The sequence below is a fragment of the Pituophis catenifer genome, unplaced genomic scaffold, assembly GCF_029215685.1.
Source record: "Pituophis catenifer annectens isolate HBS135680 unplaced genomic scaffold, rPitCat1.0.hap2 SCAF_6, whole genome shotgun sequence".
Taxonomy (NCBI): domain Eukaryota; kingdom Metazoa; phylum Chordata; class Lepidosauria; order Squamata; family Colubridae; genus Pituophis; species Pituophis catenifer.
Window position 1 is genome coordinate 3,014,650 of NW_027256886.1, and position 17,476 is coordinate 3,032,125.

Genomic DNA, 17,476 nt, shown 5'->3' on the forward strand with positions numbered 1-17,476 from the left:
ACACGGTTGTTAAGTGGATCTGGCTTCAGCCTTGACTTTGTTTTCCAGACGGTCACAAAAGTTGATCTCATGACACTGAGCCACTTCAACCATCATACATTTTTGAGATATTAGATTTTTTAATTGTTTAATGGGTTCTTAATTTTTGGCCGAAGGGTATAATTCTTTTAAATTTTTAAATTTTGTATTGGATATTTTTTACTTGGCTGTGCACCGCCCTGAGTCCACTAGGAGAAGGGCGGTATACAAATTTAAATAAAATAAAAATAAAAATAAATAAATACGAGTCAGTTGCCCAGCGTCTGAATTTTGATCACGTGACTGTGGGGATGCTACTACAGTTGTGGGTTGTGAAAAATGGTCATAAGTCACTTTTCAGCACTTCGAATGGTCATTAAATGAATTGTTGTAAGTCAAGGACTACATTTTATCTATATCATGAAAGAGGAACGTGTGACTCGCCGGATGCCGGAACTGGCATCCCTCTATGCTGATTAGAGCTGCTGAGAAGCTCCAGTTCAGGAACATCTGGAAGACATCTGTGCCTTGATCTTAATCTGTAATATGAACCACTGCTTTAATTCTTAATGCTTGCCTTTTTATGAGCCAAAGAATGCTGTTCTTTAGTGTCACTGAACTTTTTTTTCCCCAATCATGTTATCAACAGATAGTGGCTTTCCAAGAATGATCCCCTGGGTGAGTTGGGATTGAAAAACTGCTTTCAGGTTACAGTATTTAAAAGCCTTTTTGGGCAGGAGAAGGAAGCAGGATGACGATGGATTTGCAAATGAACTTAAACCTAGCAAAAGCACAGTTTCGTTTCCTATTTGTGTTGCAGGTCTGGATCTTGAGAGCCTTGTCTATCTCCTCTTGGAAGGAGGCAGTTAATGGCACTTCTCTCTTTCCAGAGCTTAACTTGTCTGGGTACGCTACGATATCTGCTACTCTGCTGTTGTTTTTTTAGGTTTTGATTTTTATGCCATGCTAATGTGAAAATCAAAATCTAAAGAAAATGCTGCAAAGATAGATTATTCTGCTGCTGTTGAATTATCCGGCTTCAGAGTCGGTTTCCTTCGATGTTGTGATTCTGCTGTCTTTGCCGAGTTTGTCGTTTTGTTCTAACTGTTGCAAACTGTAGGCCAAGCCCGGTCACTCCTTACGGGAATCAGTACGACAACGTGCGGTGTGGGGCAACTTTCCTTGAGCGGTGTTGACCAGTCATTTGCCCAACGGGAGTCATTTGAAAGAAAAACTAGCTTAGCTGTTGGTTTTCTCCAACAATTGTTTACTTTTCTGTAGAAATCCTGGACTTTGGTTACCCTCAGAACTCTGAAACAGGAGCCCTGAAAACATTCATCACCCAGCAAGGAATCAAGAGCCAGGTAAATTCAGGTTGACACATGTTTGAATTAATCGTTAGTGTTTAAAAAAAGAATTACCGCCATTACATTCTATGACAACATCTTTGGGATGCACAATATAGTTGAATATTTCAGTTGCAATCACTCCTAGTTTCCTTCATATGGATGGGGGGTGGGGGTGGCGATTCCTTTTTTTTTCTTTTTTGGTCTGAAAAAACATTGGACATAAAGGCTGCAATTCTCTGCCCCAGTTTAATTGGTCTGAACATTTTGCGGATTCTAGAATAAGTTAGCTACATCCAAATCCCAAACTCTTTTATTTAACCCACCCAGAGGTATCCAGCCTTGGCAAATTTAGGATTTGTGGACTTCAATTCCCAGAATTCCCAACCCAGCATGGGAGTTGAGGTACAACCACAAGTCTTAAAAGTTGCCAAGGTTGGACACCCCCTGAGTTAACTCTTGGTTAATAAACACAATATTACACCATCAATTTCAGATGGAGTTTTTTGAGCCTCTTATTTGTAAAAGGGTAAATAAAGGTAGTCCTCAACTTACGACCACAATTGAGCCCAGAATTTATGTTGCTAAGTAAAACATTAGTTAAGTGAGTTTTGCCCAATTTTGCAACTTTTCTGGCCACAGTTGTTAAGTTGGTAACACAGTTGTTAAAAGAATCTGGCTTCCCCATTGAATTTGCTTGTCGGAAGGTAACAAAAGATAATCACATGATCCCGGGACACAGCAACTGTCATAAATGTGAACCAGTTGCAAAGCATCCAATTTCGATCACGTGACCACGAGGATGCTACAATCACGTGACCACGAGGATGCTACAATTAAGTGTTAAAATGGTCACAAGTCACTATTTTCAGTGCTGTTGAAATTAGATAAACTGTTGTAAATTGAGGACTACCTGTAAAAACAGGTAGAAGCAAAAAATTTTCCTGGGCTTCTTGGATTCCAACATTTTTTTAGGCTGTCCTCACTGAGGTTCTCCAGAAAGTACAGCCCCCCTCTACTAGCCGTGCTGGCCCAGGAATTCTGGGAGTTGAAGTCCACAAGCCATAAAGGGGCCATTGTTCCCCACCTCTGACTTAGGAGATCCCTCCCTCCATCTTGGTGGGTTTTCAATTATGGATTCCTCCTCCACCTATTCCTGATATATAACAATATCTCCAAATGATGCTATATTGTAGTTCCAGCACTAGCCAATAACCCACCTGCCTTTTATGTAGTTCAACTGTAAGGTGCTGGGGCTTCATCCAGTTGTAATCAAGTGTGAAGCTTTTTAATATCTGTATGTCAGTGTGTCTGGTTTTGGCACACCAGAAAAAAAAGCTGTTTTAACTTAAGACTATTACATCTTCTCATGTCCATCAGGGCAACTCATCAACCTACCACAGTGTGACATGCTTCAGAAACTTTTCTTCCTAAAATGCTATTTTTTTAAACGTTTAAACCCCTTTTTAAAAGCTTTTTCAGAATGGGAGTCTGTGCAGCTCATAAATGGTTTCACATAGATATTTGGATGTTTCTGGTCAATTCTTGCTGATTTCTTGTAAAAATCCATTTTGTTTTGCTCTCTGATATTATTGCCGACTGCTTCCTGCCTTTTTTTCCCCCCCTACTAAGAAAAACAGGAAAGGGTGTCATCCTTTTATAGCAGTTAAGCTTGCTAAGCCAGAGAAGTGATTTTCCCTTAGTAAGCTTTCTATTTGGGTTGTGTCTCACTTGGATTGTTCAGTAAATGAAGATACCGTGTTTTTCTGAAACATTTGACAGAGCAAGCCAACATATTTTCATGGGCCCAAATTTGCTTGATTTTGGCTTTGCATTTTAATGTATGGTTTATAAACTGTTGTTTATGACTGAAAGTGCTACGTAAGCCAGTAAGCAGTCCGCACGATTTGTGCCTAGGTAAAGAATTGTTTTGTAATTTGAAACCCTCTATATAGGTTGCGCTGTGGTAATCTCTGGGATAAAGGGAGTTTGTTCAGACATCTGGGGAGCACCAAACTGGAGAAGGCTGGCTAATAGCAAAGAGCTGTTTTAGTAGCGCAGGAACGAAGAATTGTGACATTAGCATGCTGCTTTTAATGAGAGTTTTCTTACAGGCAAATGTGTCTTAAAAACCTAATGGTTTACACGCAAATGTTTCTTACAAGCCTAAATGTAGAATAAGCATAAGCCTGACAATGGAACAGGTTGCTCTTCCAGCTCTGTGATTTTGAAGAAAAATGTGTTGCTAGCTTGGCAATTTTGAAAGCCGGTGATGCTCCTGTCACACTTTTAATTCAGTTGAATTAAAGATCCAAAAATTCATCTTAAAGGGTGAATAACCAAAACCTTTTTTTTTTTTAACTGAACTAGTACAATAGAAACATTGATTAAAGGACTTAAACATTGTATACCAAGAAAAACAGTGTCCTTTTTCTCTTCTGGGTTCAAACCGTTCTAGGAAACGGGGAAAGATTGGAATCCTTGGCCATCTGCCCAGCTTTTTGTACTAACAGGAAATGGGGCTTTCACAACAATATCTTCGGTCTTGTATCAAATAGGGTAGAACGATTGCCAGAAAACTGAGCCAGCTGTTTGCTTCCCGTAGAGTCGTCTTAGCAGGCCCTGAAAGAAATCTATTGCATGCTTGCAGAGAACAAGCAGGGTTTTTGTGTATTTTCAGGCTTCAGTTGCGACTTGGGCTCCTAGAGAAAAGCTATGAAGAAAGATATTTTCACCCATTGGGACAGATGTGTGAAAGGCACTAATATGATAGACAGCCTCACAGTAGATGATAGCTTAGTGTTAGACTAGGATGGATGAAGTCATTCATATTTTTCAATAGAGGTGACCTCAGGTAGGACTGAGAGACAGAGGGCCCTCTTATAGGATTATTATGAAGGAACTGTATTGGGTCAAGTTCCACACAGAAATCTGGGAGGAGTGGACACCTAGATATATGTTAGTCAGGTTAAATACTGCCTCATGAAAAACAGACTTAGTATAAAGGCTCAGGAGTGAGATACATCATACCAGTTATGTTAACTATAAGGAAAGAACGAGACAATTGGATCTTCTCTCACATACTGATCAGGTTTTGTTTTGATGGGAGGGGGATGTGGTGGGCTTGATATATTGTATCAATCCACTCAATAATGATTTAATCATAATTATCTTCCAATAATTTGGAAGGGATAGTCTGGCATAGGGGAAGGGTAAGAAAAACTGCCTACAAATACATCATGGTTAATAGTTTCAATTGATGTGTGAACTCCATGCTGTGAACTGACTGGCACCCACATCCATTTATCTAAGTATTTGCCAAACAGATGCCTCAAGGAAGAGGCAGAAACTTGTTACACTGGTAGTCCTTGAGTTATGACCACAATTGAGCCCAGAATTTATGTTGCTACATGGGAAATTTACATGAGCTTTGCCCCATTTTATGACTTTTCTTGCCGCATTTGTTAAGCAAATCACTGCAGTTGTTAAATTGGTAACACAGTTGTCAAGGGAATCTGGCTTCCCCATTGACTTTGTCAAAAAGTCACAAAAGGGGATGATGTGGCCCCAGGACACTGCAACCGTCATAAATATGAGCCAGCTGACAAGCATCCAGATGTAAATCATGTGACCATAGGGATGCTGCATTGGTCGCAAGTGTGAAAAAATGGCCCTAAGTCACTTTTTGTAATTTTCCTTGTAACTTAGAACGGTCCCTAAATTAACTGTTGTAAGTTCAGGACTGCCTGTATGTCAACATTTGTGGCCTTGCCTGGGTTTCTGAGAAGTTGGATCATTTCAAAGATGCTGCCTTGTAGTAGTAGTAGTGTCTATGGGACTGCTTCCCCTGTTTCTTACGTCCCCATTTTCCTCATAGGAAGCCCCTCCTTCAAGACGATTCATAGCGTAAAGGAGTAATGCTCATAGCGATCTCAGTTTGTCCCCAATCTAACATTACTCTCTTCTTCCTCCTAACCCTGTGTGTGCTGCACTTGCTGCTGCTGCTCTTCATCTCTTTTCCCGCTTTTCCGCATAACTGTTGGACCTGCCTATAGCACCAGGTAGGAGAATCTGCTGTCCTTCCCCAAAGGTAATCCAGCAGATCCCTCCAAAGGGTATTTGAGGCCGAACTATGGTTCCAACTGGGCTTCTTGTAGTCAACTGGCTATTGACTACACAAATAATCTATTTTTCTCTGGGAGGAAGAGCAACCAAAGGATTAAAAAGGCAGATTATAATGTAATGGTAATATTTAAACGGCATCCCTAATTTGAGTTAGTCCAGGTGGATCCCAAAGTAATTGGGGAGGGAAAGGGGGGGGTGTTTATGTTTTGTAAAGAACCTATTTCAGTTCATTTGGAAACCTGAAATCTGAGGGTGCTGGATGGCTGAGCCCACAAAAGCACATCTCCCTCTTTCTCCTCCTCTTCCTCCTCCTCCAGACGAAAGAAGAGCAGTCTCAAATTACCAGCCAGGTAACTGGCCAGATTGGTTGGAGGCGCGAAGGGATCAAATACCGTCGCAATGAACTCTTCCTGGATGTTCTAGAGAGCGTGAACTTGCTAATGTCACCACAAGGTAAGTGTGAACTTTCTCCAGATGGGGGGGAAAAAACCCCAACCAAGTCAACCAGACTAGAGCTGGAAGGGACCTTGGAGATCTTCTATTCCAACCTCCTCACCCAAGCAGGAGAACCCTATCCCATTTCGGAGGTCCTGCCTCGCCAGTCTTCTCAAGAAAGCAGAATTCTTGAAAGGAAAGCCATTTTGTAAGGAAACTTCCATTGGAAGATTGTGATAGCAAGACATATAGGCAGGAATTAAGTTTTCCCTCTCAAAACGTTAGATTAAAATATTGCAGACAGAGCCCCTCCCAAAGTCCAATACATCATCGAGCCAATCCCGATGTGTGAAGATGTTATGGGAAACTCAGGCTGAGAAGATGATAAATGCTGGTCTCCAAGGCAATGCATTCCCCCTCCCAAGGTCCCAAAAGTTACAGCAAAGCAAGGCAAGGAATAGAAACAGAAACCCCATACAGAGATTCCTCCCAAGCCTCCCCTATCCCACTAGAATAGCAATAGCAATAGCAGTTAGATTTATATTCCGCTTTCCAGTGCTTTCCAGCCCTCCCTAAGTGGTTTACAGAGTCAGCCTCTTGCCCCCAACAATCTGGGTCCTCATTTTACCCACCTCGGAAGGATGGAAGGCTGAGTCAACCTTGAGCCTGGTGGGATTTGAACTGCCAAATTGCAGTCAGCAGAAGTAGCCTGCAGTACTGCACTCTAACCACTGTGCCACCGTGACTCATACGAATGACAGTGTCCCTATAGGAATCTGTGGGAGCTGACAACAGGTGACTTTCCCAGTCTCTTCACCCACAACTTCTGAAGGCAACTTCCGTTCCACTGGTTAATTGTTCTCACCATTCGAAAGCTGTCATGTATTTGCAAGCCTTTGGCACATGTGTCATATAGACGCCAGTGGAGGCAGAGTGTCTCCACCCCATGTGGAAAGGAGGGACTTACCCTGAGTATAAAACCCCCTCCAACCTTTTCCACCTCGCTCTCTCCATCTCTCTCTTTTCATGTTTGTTCCTCATGAGACTTGATCTCTATTGTACATAGTTAATATGATTTATCATATGAATAAATACGTTTAAGACATTTATTTATACATCTGCCTCTGAACTCTTCTATGCTCCTGGGTGTTTCTACGATCCCAATTCCACAAAAGTTTCTGGAATATCAAGTATTATATCAAATATATCAAATATTCTTGGCCTTCCCTTTCTTCCAGGCCAGGTGTTGAGCGCCCATGTCTCGGGACGAGTGGTTATGAAAAGCTACCTAAGCGGCATGCCCGAATGTAAATTTGGCATGAACGACAAGATCGTCATTGAGAAACAAGGCAAGGGGACTGCAGACGAGACGGGGAAAAGGTAAGCTGGGTGAAGAGAGGGAGATTAAATTTCAAGCAGTGTGCTGCTCTAAGATACGTCTGTATGCTCTCCCCCTTTGCACTTGGAAAGATACCAGAGCTTTCTTCAGGTGATTTTTGTTGCTTCGCTCCCTTGTTTAAAGCGGGAGCTGAACGAGCGGGCTGTGTAAATGTCTGTTACGGTTCAAAGGGGCGAAGGTTTCCCAAGAAAACTTTAAATTCTGGCCCTACTTCATGGGTTAGTTCATGCACTGACACCATTGCCTTAATCTATATATTCCCATCAACCGTGAGGCTGGAAAATCAATAAACCCAGGATCGCTCTGCATTCCATAGGCCAGCCCTCATTAGGCTATAAGGGTCTGTAAATTTCCTGCTTTAAAGGATACCGTCAGGATTGGTCTACACAGAGGTCCTCCAGGCTGCCTCTTAACACACTTCTGATACTGAATTCTCTTTTTCTTTTGTGTCCTGCTGACTCCAGTGAAACGGGAAGGTAGATAATCTGCTTACCGCTGTGTGCACGTGTTCCTCACACACCCTCCCTCCCCCCCGCACCCTTTTTGCTTCGTGTGATTTGTGCATGTTCCACCATCTTTGGAGACTTCCACACAGGTCCCACCTGTGGTTGAAGGCTGAGCTACCATGTGCTTGTTCAGAGGAACAAAGCCGACTCAGGTGTTGCTGTCTTATCAGGTTGACACGGACAGGAGCTTGCTTGAGTGACTTGGGCAAGATTTCATAGAAGGCTTTAAGTAGGAGTAGGTTCTCTCCCCCCCCCACCCCCAATTAATCCTAGAACGGTGTACTTGGAAGGCTTGAGTCTTTGGAGTGCCCAGTTTGGGTAGGATTCAGCCAGTGGTAGGAGTCAGCCAGTTCGCACCACTTCGGGAGAACCGGTTGTTAACTTTCTGAGCAGTTTGGCAAACTGGTTGTTGGAAGAAATCATTAGGGCAGAAAACCGGTTGTTAAATTATTTGAATCCCACCATTGGTGATGGCAATAGCAAAACCAATTCTTTTGAGGTGTGGAAGAAGTTCTCCAGAAGTCCACCCTGGAAACTAAGACGCTTAAACCGTGAATGGCAAAATTCCCAGTTAAGTCAAAGCAGATTTTTTGCTAAGTTTATTTTCATGGCCTCGAAATACCAACATTTTATAACTGTACAGGTAGTCCTCGACTTAACAACAGTTTGTTTAGTGACTGTTTGAAGTTACAACGGCACTGAAAAAAGCGACTCGTGGCCATTTTCCACACTTACGACCATTGCCGCATCCCCATGGTCATGTGATTTATATTCGGATGCTTGACAACTGATTTCACATGTAGGACAATTGCAGTGTCCCGGAGTCACATGATCCCCTTTTGGACCTGACAAGCAAAGTCAATGGGAAAGCAGTTTCACTTAACAACGGTGTTACTAATTTTAACAACTGCAGTGATTCACTTAACAAATGCGGCAAGAAAAGTCATAAAATGGGACAAAACTCGCTTAGCAAATTTCTCACTTAGCAACATAAATTCTGGGCTCAATTGCGGTTGTAAGTCGAGGACTACCTGCAGTTCATTCAATACAGGTAGCCCTCGACTTACAGCCATTCATTTAGTGACCATGCAAAGTTACAACAGTACTGAAAAAAGTGTCTTATGACCGTTTTTCACACTTTGCAGCATCCCTGTGGTCACGTGATCAAAATTGGGACACTTGGCAACTGACTCGCATTTATGACGGTTGCAGTGTCCCGGGGGTCATGTAATCCCCTTTTGCGACCTTCTGACAAGCAAGGTCAGTGGAGAAGCCGAGTCACTTAGCAACAGTGTTATTAACTTAACAACTGCAGTGATTCACTTAACAACCGTAAGTGAGAAAAAGTAATAAAATGGGGCAAAGCTCAGCAACTGTCTCTCACTTAACGACAGAGATGTTGGGCTCACTTGTGGTTGTAAGTCGAAGACTACCTGTAACCGGAGCAGCAAGCTTGAATATTTATTGAGGGCAGAGTAATAAAAATGCTTGGAAGATGCAGAAATAAGTTGTCCATATTATATGGTTGAGAAAACTATCCAGACAGCATCCTCTGAAGCCAATCTGAGCTGTGTGTCTGAAGCTAGTTGCATCTGATGCCCATCCTGTGTCACTCTCTGTCCTGCAGTGCAGATCCTTCTCATGCGCTGGCAAACTGTCCTTGAATGACTTTGCCAGCTAAGTCATTCGCTTGCTCCCACCCAGCAGTTGCTTTCTGCAAGATTTGCAGTGAGATTTTGTTGATGTTGGATGGTCTCTGAAGTTTTTCCTTTGCCCAAGAGGATTCCTCTGTTTGCAGCGGAGAGATTTCTTTAAAAAAAAAAATTCTTTTTTTTTTTTTTTTAAGTAAACCCACTGGAAAAAAATAATGGCTTCTCGAAAAGGAACTCTTTATGCTTCTCGAGCTCTTGTAGAAGCTGGGAGACAAATCCCTCTGGTTTTTGGCTTACTTTTGAACATTTGTGCTAAGCCTTAAGGTGGCTTATTTGATTTTGAATCAGTCTCGGGTATAAACCCCGTTACTACTATGCTTTGTAAATTGTGCTTTATGGCTCAGTACCTTTGAAATCAGCCAGTGTGGCTTATTCATCAAATTACCAACAACGATGAGTTAATACGCAATTATACCCAGCCCCAAACCTATATCACTCCCATTCCAAAAACGCTTTGAGGAACAGGCATGTTTGACCAGGTCTGATGGGGCTGCAGTTCCCCAAGCGAATTGATGTGGGCAAACATCAGTCCAGCCAGATGTTGCTTGGATTTCCTGGTGATCAGGCAATTCCAGTGGCTTTTGAGGGAACCCGCGGCTCCCAGAAAGGCTCATTTATACACGCTGCCCTTTTATTTTGAATACCTTCTGTGATTTAGCCGTAATGTGTGAGACCGTGGGCTCCGTCTATACAGTTTTGCAGTGGGGAGCTCAAATGTCTTTGCTGCAAGACTTCGCACTGATTTTGATCCTTCTGGTTCTGTGTCCTAGTGGGAAGCAGTCCATCGCCATCGACGATTGCACTTTTCACCAATGTGTAAGGCTCAGCAAGTTTGACTCGGAGAGGAGTATCAGCTTCATACCACCAGATGGAGAGTTTGAGCTCATGAGGTGAGGTTGCTCGGAAAAAAACCCCCTCTCTGTATCCATTGCTCCAGCTTGGAATAGCCCTCCGGTCAGTTATTTACTGAATTCTGCCTGCCTTCTTGCAAAAGGAAAAAAAGGGACAAGACATTTGCCAATCAGAACGAAACACAACCCAACTGGAAGTTCCTCTTAACACAGAGGGAGCCAACTTGAAGTTTTAGCATTGTACATGCTCCTGAGCCTGTTATTTTTATTTTATTTTATTAGAATATATTTTTTATATTTTACCAACTTCCAGGGCCCCTTCTGACTGTGATTACCCTGCAGCACAATTTCCTATCATACCGAGGTAGAAAACAAGCAAAAACATATAGTGCAAGCTAGTAAATACACTTAAAATACTATAAAACACAGATTTCCATCGAAGGGTTAAAAAATCCTCTATGTGGGGTTCATTTTGCACCGTCACTTTTCCAGCATGGACCTTGGAGTGCCTCCAAACGTTAACTGCGTACCACAAAACATTGAGATAACAAGCAGTGTTCACCCAGCTAGGTAGCCGAAGGCCTATGTCAGTAGAAATATTTTGCCCTCTGCTAGAATTGGGAAATGCTGATTTTCTCAAGCATTAGATTCAAAAGCCTGGAAATCATTTCTAGGAGAATTCTCAATGCTGTGTGCCCCAAGTGTGCCTCAAATATGAATGAGGGATTCCCAGTCAGAATTTTGAAATGTGCCTCATAATTAGGCCAGTAAAACTCTTTATCAAGAAAGATACTTGCTGTCTTAACTATACTTTTGCCAACCCATTTTGGCTATCACCAGTTTGGATAGCCAGGTATAGGGGTAATTAAAAGTGTATACTCACTCTTAGTACACCTGGATCTTCAAGGAATATAGTGCAGCAGAATGATGTCAGTATTAGAGGGCAAACAAATTGTGTGTGTGTGTGCGTGCACACACAGATCTATTAGGATAGTGAGAAGTTATTAAATACAGTAGGATGCAGGAAGGCTTATTAACAAGAATTTTGCCATTGCTTTTTGAGCATGAAGGATGTTGCTTCTAGGAGCTCTAAGCGAATCAAAGTCTCAGGAATCTCCCTCAAAATGGCTAGGTTGAAGACTGGAGGAAAACTGTCTCCATCCATTAGGACCATCCATGGTCCCTCTTAAAGAGGAGTTATGTGAAGGTCAGTGGTAGGATTCAGCCAGTTCGCACCACTTCGGGAGAACCGGTTGTTAACTTTCTGAGCAGTTTGGCAAACTGGTTGTTGGAAGAAATCATTAGGGCAGAGAACCGGTTGTTAAATTACTTGAATCCCACCAGTGGTGAAGGTTTATAGAAAAAGCATCTTTTCCAGTTTAGCTAAGAGTTAAAGAAATGGTTGAAAAGTGGGACTGAGATAATCCGTGAGACAAAAGTAGCAGTACGTTTCAGATAGATTTTCAGTTACGAGTATTTGCTGGTTGTGTGGGCAGTGACATATTCCTCTCTTCCATACTGAAATTCTTTTCCACCAGGTACCGAACCACTAAAGACATTATCTTGCCGTTCCGGGTCATCCCCCTGGTACGTGAGGTGGGACGCACCAAGCTGGAGGTGAAAGTGGTGATCAAATCTAACTTTAAGCCTTCCCTCTTGGCTCAGAAGATAGAGGTAAGCACCGAGCATAAACAGTTTTCTTTTTACCTCGCTACGTGTTCGTTGCCTTTGCATCATTTTGAGAAGAAAAAAAAAAGTTTTTTTTAAAAAAACTGTTTTGTGTACATAGATGAGTTTAAAACTATGATGTTGGAAATATTATCAGGCAAGTTGTAAATCTCAACAGTATTTGAAAAATGATGCATTGCGGAATGGAACAAATCCTGAAAGTTGTAACCTTTAAAACCTGATATATTTTTTACTCAATTTCATTGAACTGCATATCCTTTCAGAATAGATTGAATTGATATTCTTCAGGTCAATGCTGGAAATAATTTTATATACCTTTTATTGTTCTCTTTTCAGAAGAATGACTGACTAAATTCTGAGAGTGTGTCTTGGTGTCTAGCGTAACCTTTCATTTAAAAAGTAAATCTGATGTAGAATTTAGTTTTAACTGGAAACCATCCTTCAACTAAAGCCTTATACCCAGAATCAGGCTACATCCAAAATTGGATCTTTAGAGATTAATGTCTATGGAGATTCTCAGTCATGGGTCCTGGTTGTACTAAAAGTGCTTTTTCAAGAGGCAACTGGACTTTCTGGGGGTTTTTTTTGAAGATGTTTCGCTTCTCATCCAAGAAGCTTCTTCAGCTCTAACTGAAGTGTGGAGAATGAAAGGGTTTATATTCCTTGCAAACAGCTGGTCATTTGCATTCTTTCTTTAGAGATTAGTTCTTACCCTGATGTATAATTTATATTATTGATTTAATGCATTATCGACCAGCTATAGTCTTTACTTAAATTGGCTGAACCAACAGCTCAACAGTGACTTGAGGATTTGGATTAGAAAATAGATATGAAATACTTTTCAACAGTCTGAACTTCTGATGATACAGCACACATGTTCTGTGATATTTAAAATTTGTTAAATTTATGCCTAGATTTCTCCATCCATACCAGATTTGCCATCTTTTTAATAGTCTTAAGATACATAAAAATATCAGTAGGACAAAAGGAAATCTTAGACGTGATAACAGAACATTGAACTTCAGTGATAATGGTGATTAAGAGCAGTACTAGGCACAATGATGGAGTACTTGCTGAGGTATAGGCACTTAATAAAAGCCTTGAGTAGCATAAATGGGAAGAATTTCCTGCAAGGTGTGAGTTAAGGTCAATCTTAATTTATTTATTTATTTTATTTTATTTATTGTTTATATTTATATACCGCCCTTCTCCCGAAGGACTCAGGGCGGTGAATAGCCAACAGATAAAACACAAGAAATACAAAATTTAAAAACAGTATTAAAATCCAATTAAATTAATTTGGCCCACAATTAAAAGCACCCCTGTATTAAGACCCACAATTAAACAATTTAAAAATTAAAACAATTTAAAAGAGTTATGCCAGCCCAGCTTGCTGGAATAAAAATGTCTTTAGGGAACAGCGAAAGGTGCGAAGATCCGGGATCCGCCGTATCCCCAGGGGCAGGGTAGGTGCCCCCACAGAGAAGGCTCTCCCCCTGGGGGCCGCCAGTCGGCATTGTTTGACCGACGGCACCCTGAAGAGCCCCTCTCTATGGGAGCGTATTGGCCGGTGGGAGGCTATCAGTGGCAGAAGGCGGTCCAATTGAGCTCCACCTGGGAAACTTGATCTCATCAGTGGGAAGAGAGGAAAGAGATAGTAATGACGAAGAAGCATTCGGAAAGCAGGAGTGAAACTCAAGGGTGGAGGAAAAAAACACAGAACTGCCCCATAACAGACGTAAAAGACATAGAAACATAAAATTTCCATAATATTGCTTTTTAGGCTGTAAAGACATTGTAACCGTATTTGTAAATAAGGCCAGTCGGGCCCTCCACGTACTGAGTTTTTGATAACCAAATTGTGCTATGATTCTTAAGGAACTCTTTTGTACTCACTTCCTTCTGCCTGTACAGGTAGTCCTCGACTTACGACCATAATTGAGCCCAGAATTATGATGCCAAGTTGTACCAGTCGTTAAGCAGGTCACCCACATGACGGAGCCTAGTTTTACGATCATTTTCGTGACAGTCATGAAATAAATGAGGTGGTCGTTACGTGAACCCATTTCAGTCAGTGGGCTTTTTTTTTTTTTTTTTGCCAGAAACCAAAAGTAAACGTAGGTAGTTGTAAGTTGCAGTCACATGACCGCGGAATGCTGCAAACAGTTGTAAATGTGGGATGGTTTCCAAGTGTCCAAAATGCAATCGTGACCTGGGGGTGGGGGTGGGGTGGGGGCTAAGAGACTGTCAGAACTTCAAAACTGTGTTGTATATAGTTCTGGGAAACTCCATTGTAACTTCAAACTAAGCGACCAGTTGTAAATTGAGGTCTACTTGTAGTGCAATCCTGCCAAGATGATTTTCTTGTTTTTTTTCGGGTGTGCATTTTTGCTTTTAAGCTATCTATCTTCTCTTCCTTTCCAAAAACAAACACAACCCCCCCCCCCACCATGTTTTTCAACTAAGCAGCCAAATGTGATTCAAATAAACATTTTTTCCAGGTGCGAATCCCGACTCCTCTTAATACTAGTGGTGTACAAGTCATCTGCATGAAAGGAAAAGCAAAATACAAGGCCAGTGAGAATGCCATTGTCTGGAAGTAAGTGGCATGTTTTTTTTCTGAATTGGGCAGCTGGAACTCTGTGCATCTCCCATGTGGTTGCTAGCACTGGGAGAGGTTGTACTTCCCTCTAGGCCAGGGAAGTTGGCCTCTCCAAAGATAGCAACTTTTAAGACTTATGAACTTCAACTCCCAAAATTCCCTAGCAGAATGGCTGGCTGGAGAATTCTGGGAATTGAAGACCACAAGCCTTAAAAATTACCAAACTTGGAAACTTTGGAGTGTGCTTAGGACAGTTGTGCATATTTTAAGCAAACAATTTTTTTTTCTTTTCAATTTTATAGAATTAAAAGGATGGCTGGAATGAAAGAGTCTCAGATCAGCGCAGAGATAGAACTACTTCCAACCAACGACAAGAAGAAATGGGCTCGGCCACCCATCTCTATGAACTTTGAGGTAAGCAGCCACGTTTTTGCTAAGAGGTTGCTGGGAACAGGAGGTATGATACAGAAACATTCTGAGGGGCTTCAGCAGCCCAATCTTTTGACCTCTTGGTTGTCCCAAGCTCCTGCCAAACATTTCCAGGCTTTGTAAAACGTATCGCATCTCTTCCCTGGAGTCCTCAGCAAACCTAAAGGCAATCCTCAAAAAAGCCGAACCTTTGCAACATCATCTCTTTAGTCAGTTACTGATTTCCAGGATTGTTATTTTCTCGCATTGTGACCCACAAATGAAAGGATTGATGGAAAAGTAGCTTAAATGAGGGAGGATTACGAGATAACGTGTTTTTCGGACTAGAAGACATACCGGAGTATAAGACCACCAAGATTTCGAAGAGGAAAACAAGAAAAAAAAAGGTTTTTGCCTCTGTGTGTCTGGTTTTTGCCCTCCCCAGCCACCAGGAGCACTCTGCAGGCCTCCCAAATCCTCTGCACATCTCATTTTTGCAAAAAAAGGGGCCTGTTTTTGGTGAAAATGGAACACACGGGGTGGGGTTTTGGGAGGCCAAAAATGGCTGTATTCGGTTTATAAGATGCACCAACATTTCCAACCTCTTTTTTTTTGGGGGGGGGGGGGGAAGTGTGTCTTATACTCCGAAAAGTACAGTAATTTTTGTTTGTACATGAGGAGGGTTGGTCTGAAAGCTGAGTTTGCCTGTTGCTTTTGTGTGAAGGGTACCTTCACAATGGAGTCTCTTTCAGGGAAAGTAATTGGAATCTCGTTTTAGCCAACGAGCTAGGTATACTCATAAAAAACAGTGTCTCTTTTCCTTCCCTTGTTCTGTGCTCCGGTATAGTAATTCCTTGTGCCTCATTAGAATAATTACAGACAGCCCAGTAACTCTCACGTTGACTTTGGAAGATTCACAAGGGCGAGCTTTTGAAAAGCCTGGCTGTAAGAGGTTCACTTTCCCTTCCTTGTCTTCTGCCTTTGTACAGGTTCCTTTTGCGCCTTCCGGGCTGAAGGTGCGCTACCTGAAAGTCTTTGAGCCAAAGCTGAACTACAGTGACCACGATGTGATCAAATGGGTGAGGTACATTGGCAGGAGCGGGATCTACGAGACAAGATGCTAGCCCCGTGCAGCAAGCTGGCTCGCTCTCACCCTTTGGTCTCGACGTTCAAGAGCATTTCACTGGCCCCTCCTCCATTCAGAGGCTGGAAGCTGGAATCCTGCAGCTGCTCTTTGAAGGGGGGGGGGAAGAAAAAAAGGGGACACCGGCACCTGCGTTGTTTCAGTTACTGTTGGAGATGCAGCTGACATCAGGTGGTTTTGAGAGTCCGGGCTCATGTCTTGCTTCTGTCCCAGGATGTAAAAGGGCCAGTCCAACACCACCCCCTTGTGGTCATTCTAGGGAACATCCACCGTGTGATAACCCCCCCTTCTGTTGTCACTACTTGCATTATTATATCCTAGTATTTTTTGGAAATCCTTGTGCATATGTATCAGTAGACTTAGACAAGAAATCATAGACTGGACAACCCTTGAATTAATTCTGGCTCCTATACTTGGCTCTTGCTGTTGTAATTGTTGTTGTGCGGCAAAGGTGGGAATATTCCTCATTGCTTTCTCCTACAGCTCGAGGAAGATTTGTGACCAAAAATGTCTGAGGGTTATTATCATGGATGGTGAGAATAGCAAAGAATTTCATAGCCTCAAAGGGCAACTTCCTTGGAGCACTGAGGATAGCTGACAAAGCCAGTACCTTTTCTCCCTTAAAACACAATCCCTCCCAAAAAATCTGGCACACAACTGAGGAGAGACTGATTTGATCAGTAATATCCAAAGGATTTGTCCTTTGATTAAGAATTGGCCAGCGATCTTTCCTCCTCTTCCTTTCCTCCTTTCTCCTCCCATCTTTCTTTTGCCCAATCAGCTGATGCGTTCTTCTACTAAAAGCTTTTGGGTCAATGGAAATGCTACTGCAACCCACAAATCCTCTGCTTCAGGTAGTGTGGTCTCCCATTTTGTACACGTGTGATTGTCCAGTTATAAATACAATAAAGTATATAGAACCAACTTCTTTTGTGAACGATGGCTCTTAATGGGTACGTGCTGGGCCAGAGGCTGTCTCCACTCTAAAACCAGGGAACATGCTGGGAAAGTTCATTGTGTACATCCAAGTGCACTGTTGGTAGTCTACAATTAATAGTCAAATTCTGTTGCTTGGTCTTGAGGCACTGTAGCAGTGGATGAGTGAAGATGGGTAATGAAAAGAACAACCGGGGAAACATGATAGCAGTGTTCCAATATTTGAGGGGCTCCTTCAAAGACTAAGGGGGCATATCCTATTTTCCAAAGCACCAAAAGGCAAGACAAGAAACTATGAATGGAAA

At 42.2% G+C, this 17,476-nt stretch overlaps 1 protein-coding gene across 1 annotated transcript in view; it reads left to right on the plus strand.

Moving 5' to 3' along the window:
- The window catches only part of AP2M1 (adaptor related protein complex 2 subunit mu 1), a 37,304-nt gene extending 20,145 nt beyond the window's left edge, over window positions 1–17,159 (plus strand). The window contains exons 4-11 of the mRNA XM_070944872.1: window positions 1,300–1,382; window positions 5,807–5,942; window positions 7,163–7,304; window positions 10,312–10,431; window positions 11,931–12,066; window positions 14,583–14,680; window positions 14,986–15,097; window positions 16,081–17,159. Coding sequence (XP_070800973.1) covers window positions 1,300–1,382; window positions 5,807–5,942; window positions 7,163–7,304; window positions 10,312–10,431; window positions 11,931–12,066; window positions 14,583–14,680; window positions 14,986–15,097; window positions 16,081–16,215 — 962 coding nt within the window. The 3' untranslated portion in view covers window positions 16,216–17,159. The remainder of the gene's footprint in view (window positions 1–1,299; window positions 1,383–5,806; window positions 5,943–7,162; window positions 7,305–10,311; window positions 10,432–11,930; window positions 12,067–14,582; window positions 14,681–14,985; window positions 15,098–16,080) is intronic.
- The last annotated feature ends 317 nt before the right edge of the window (window positions 17,160–17,476 follow it).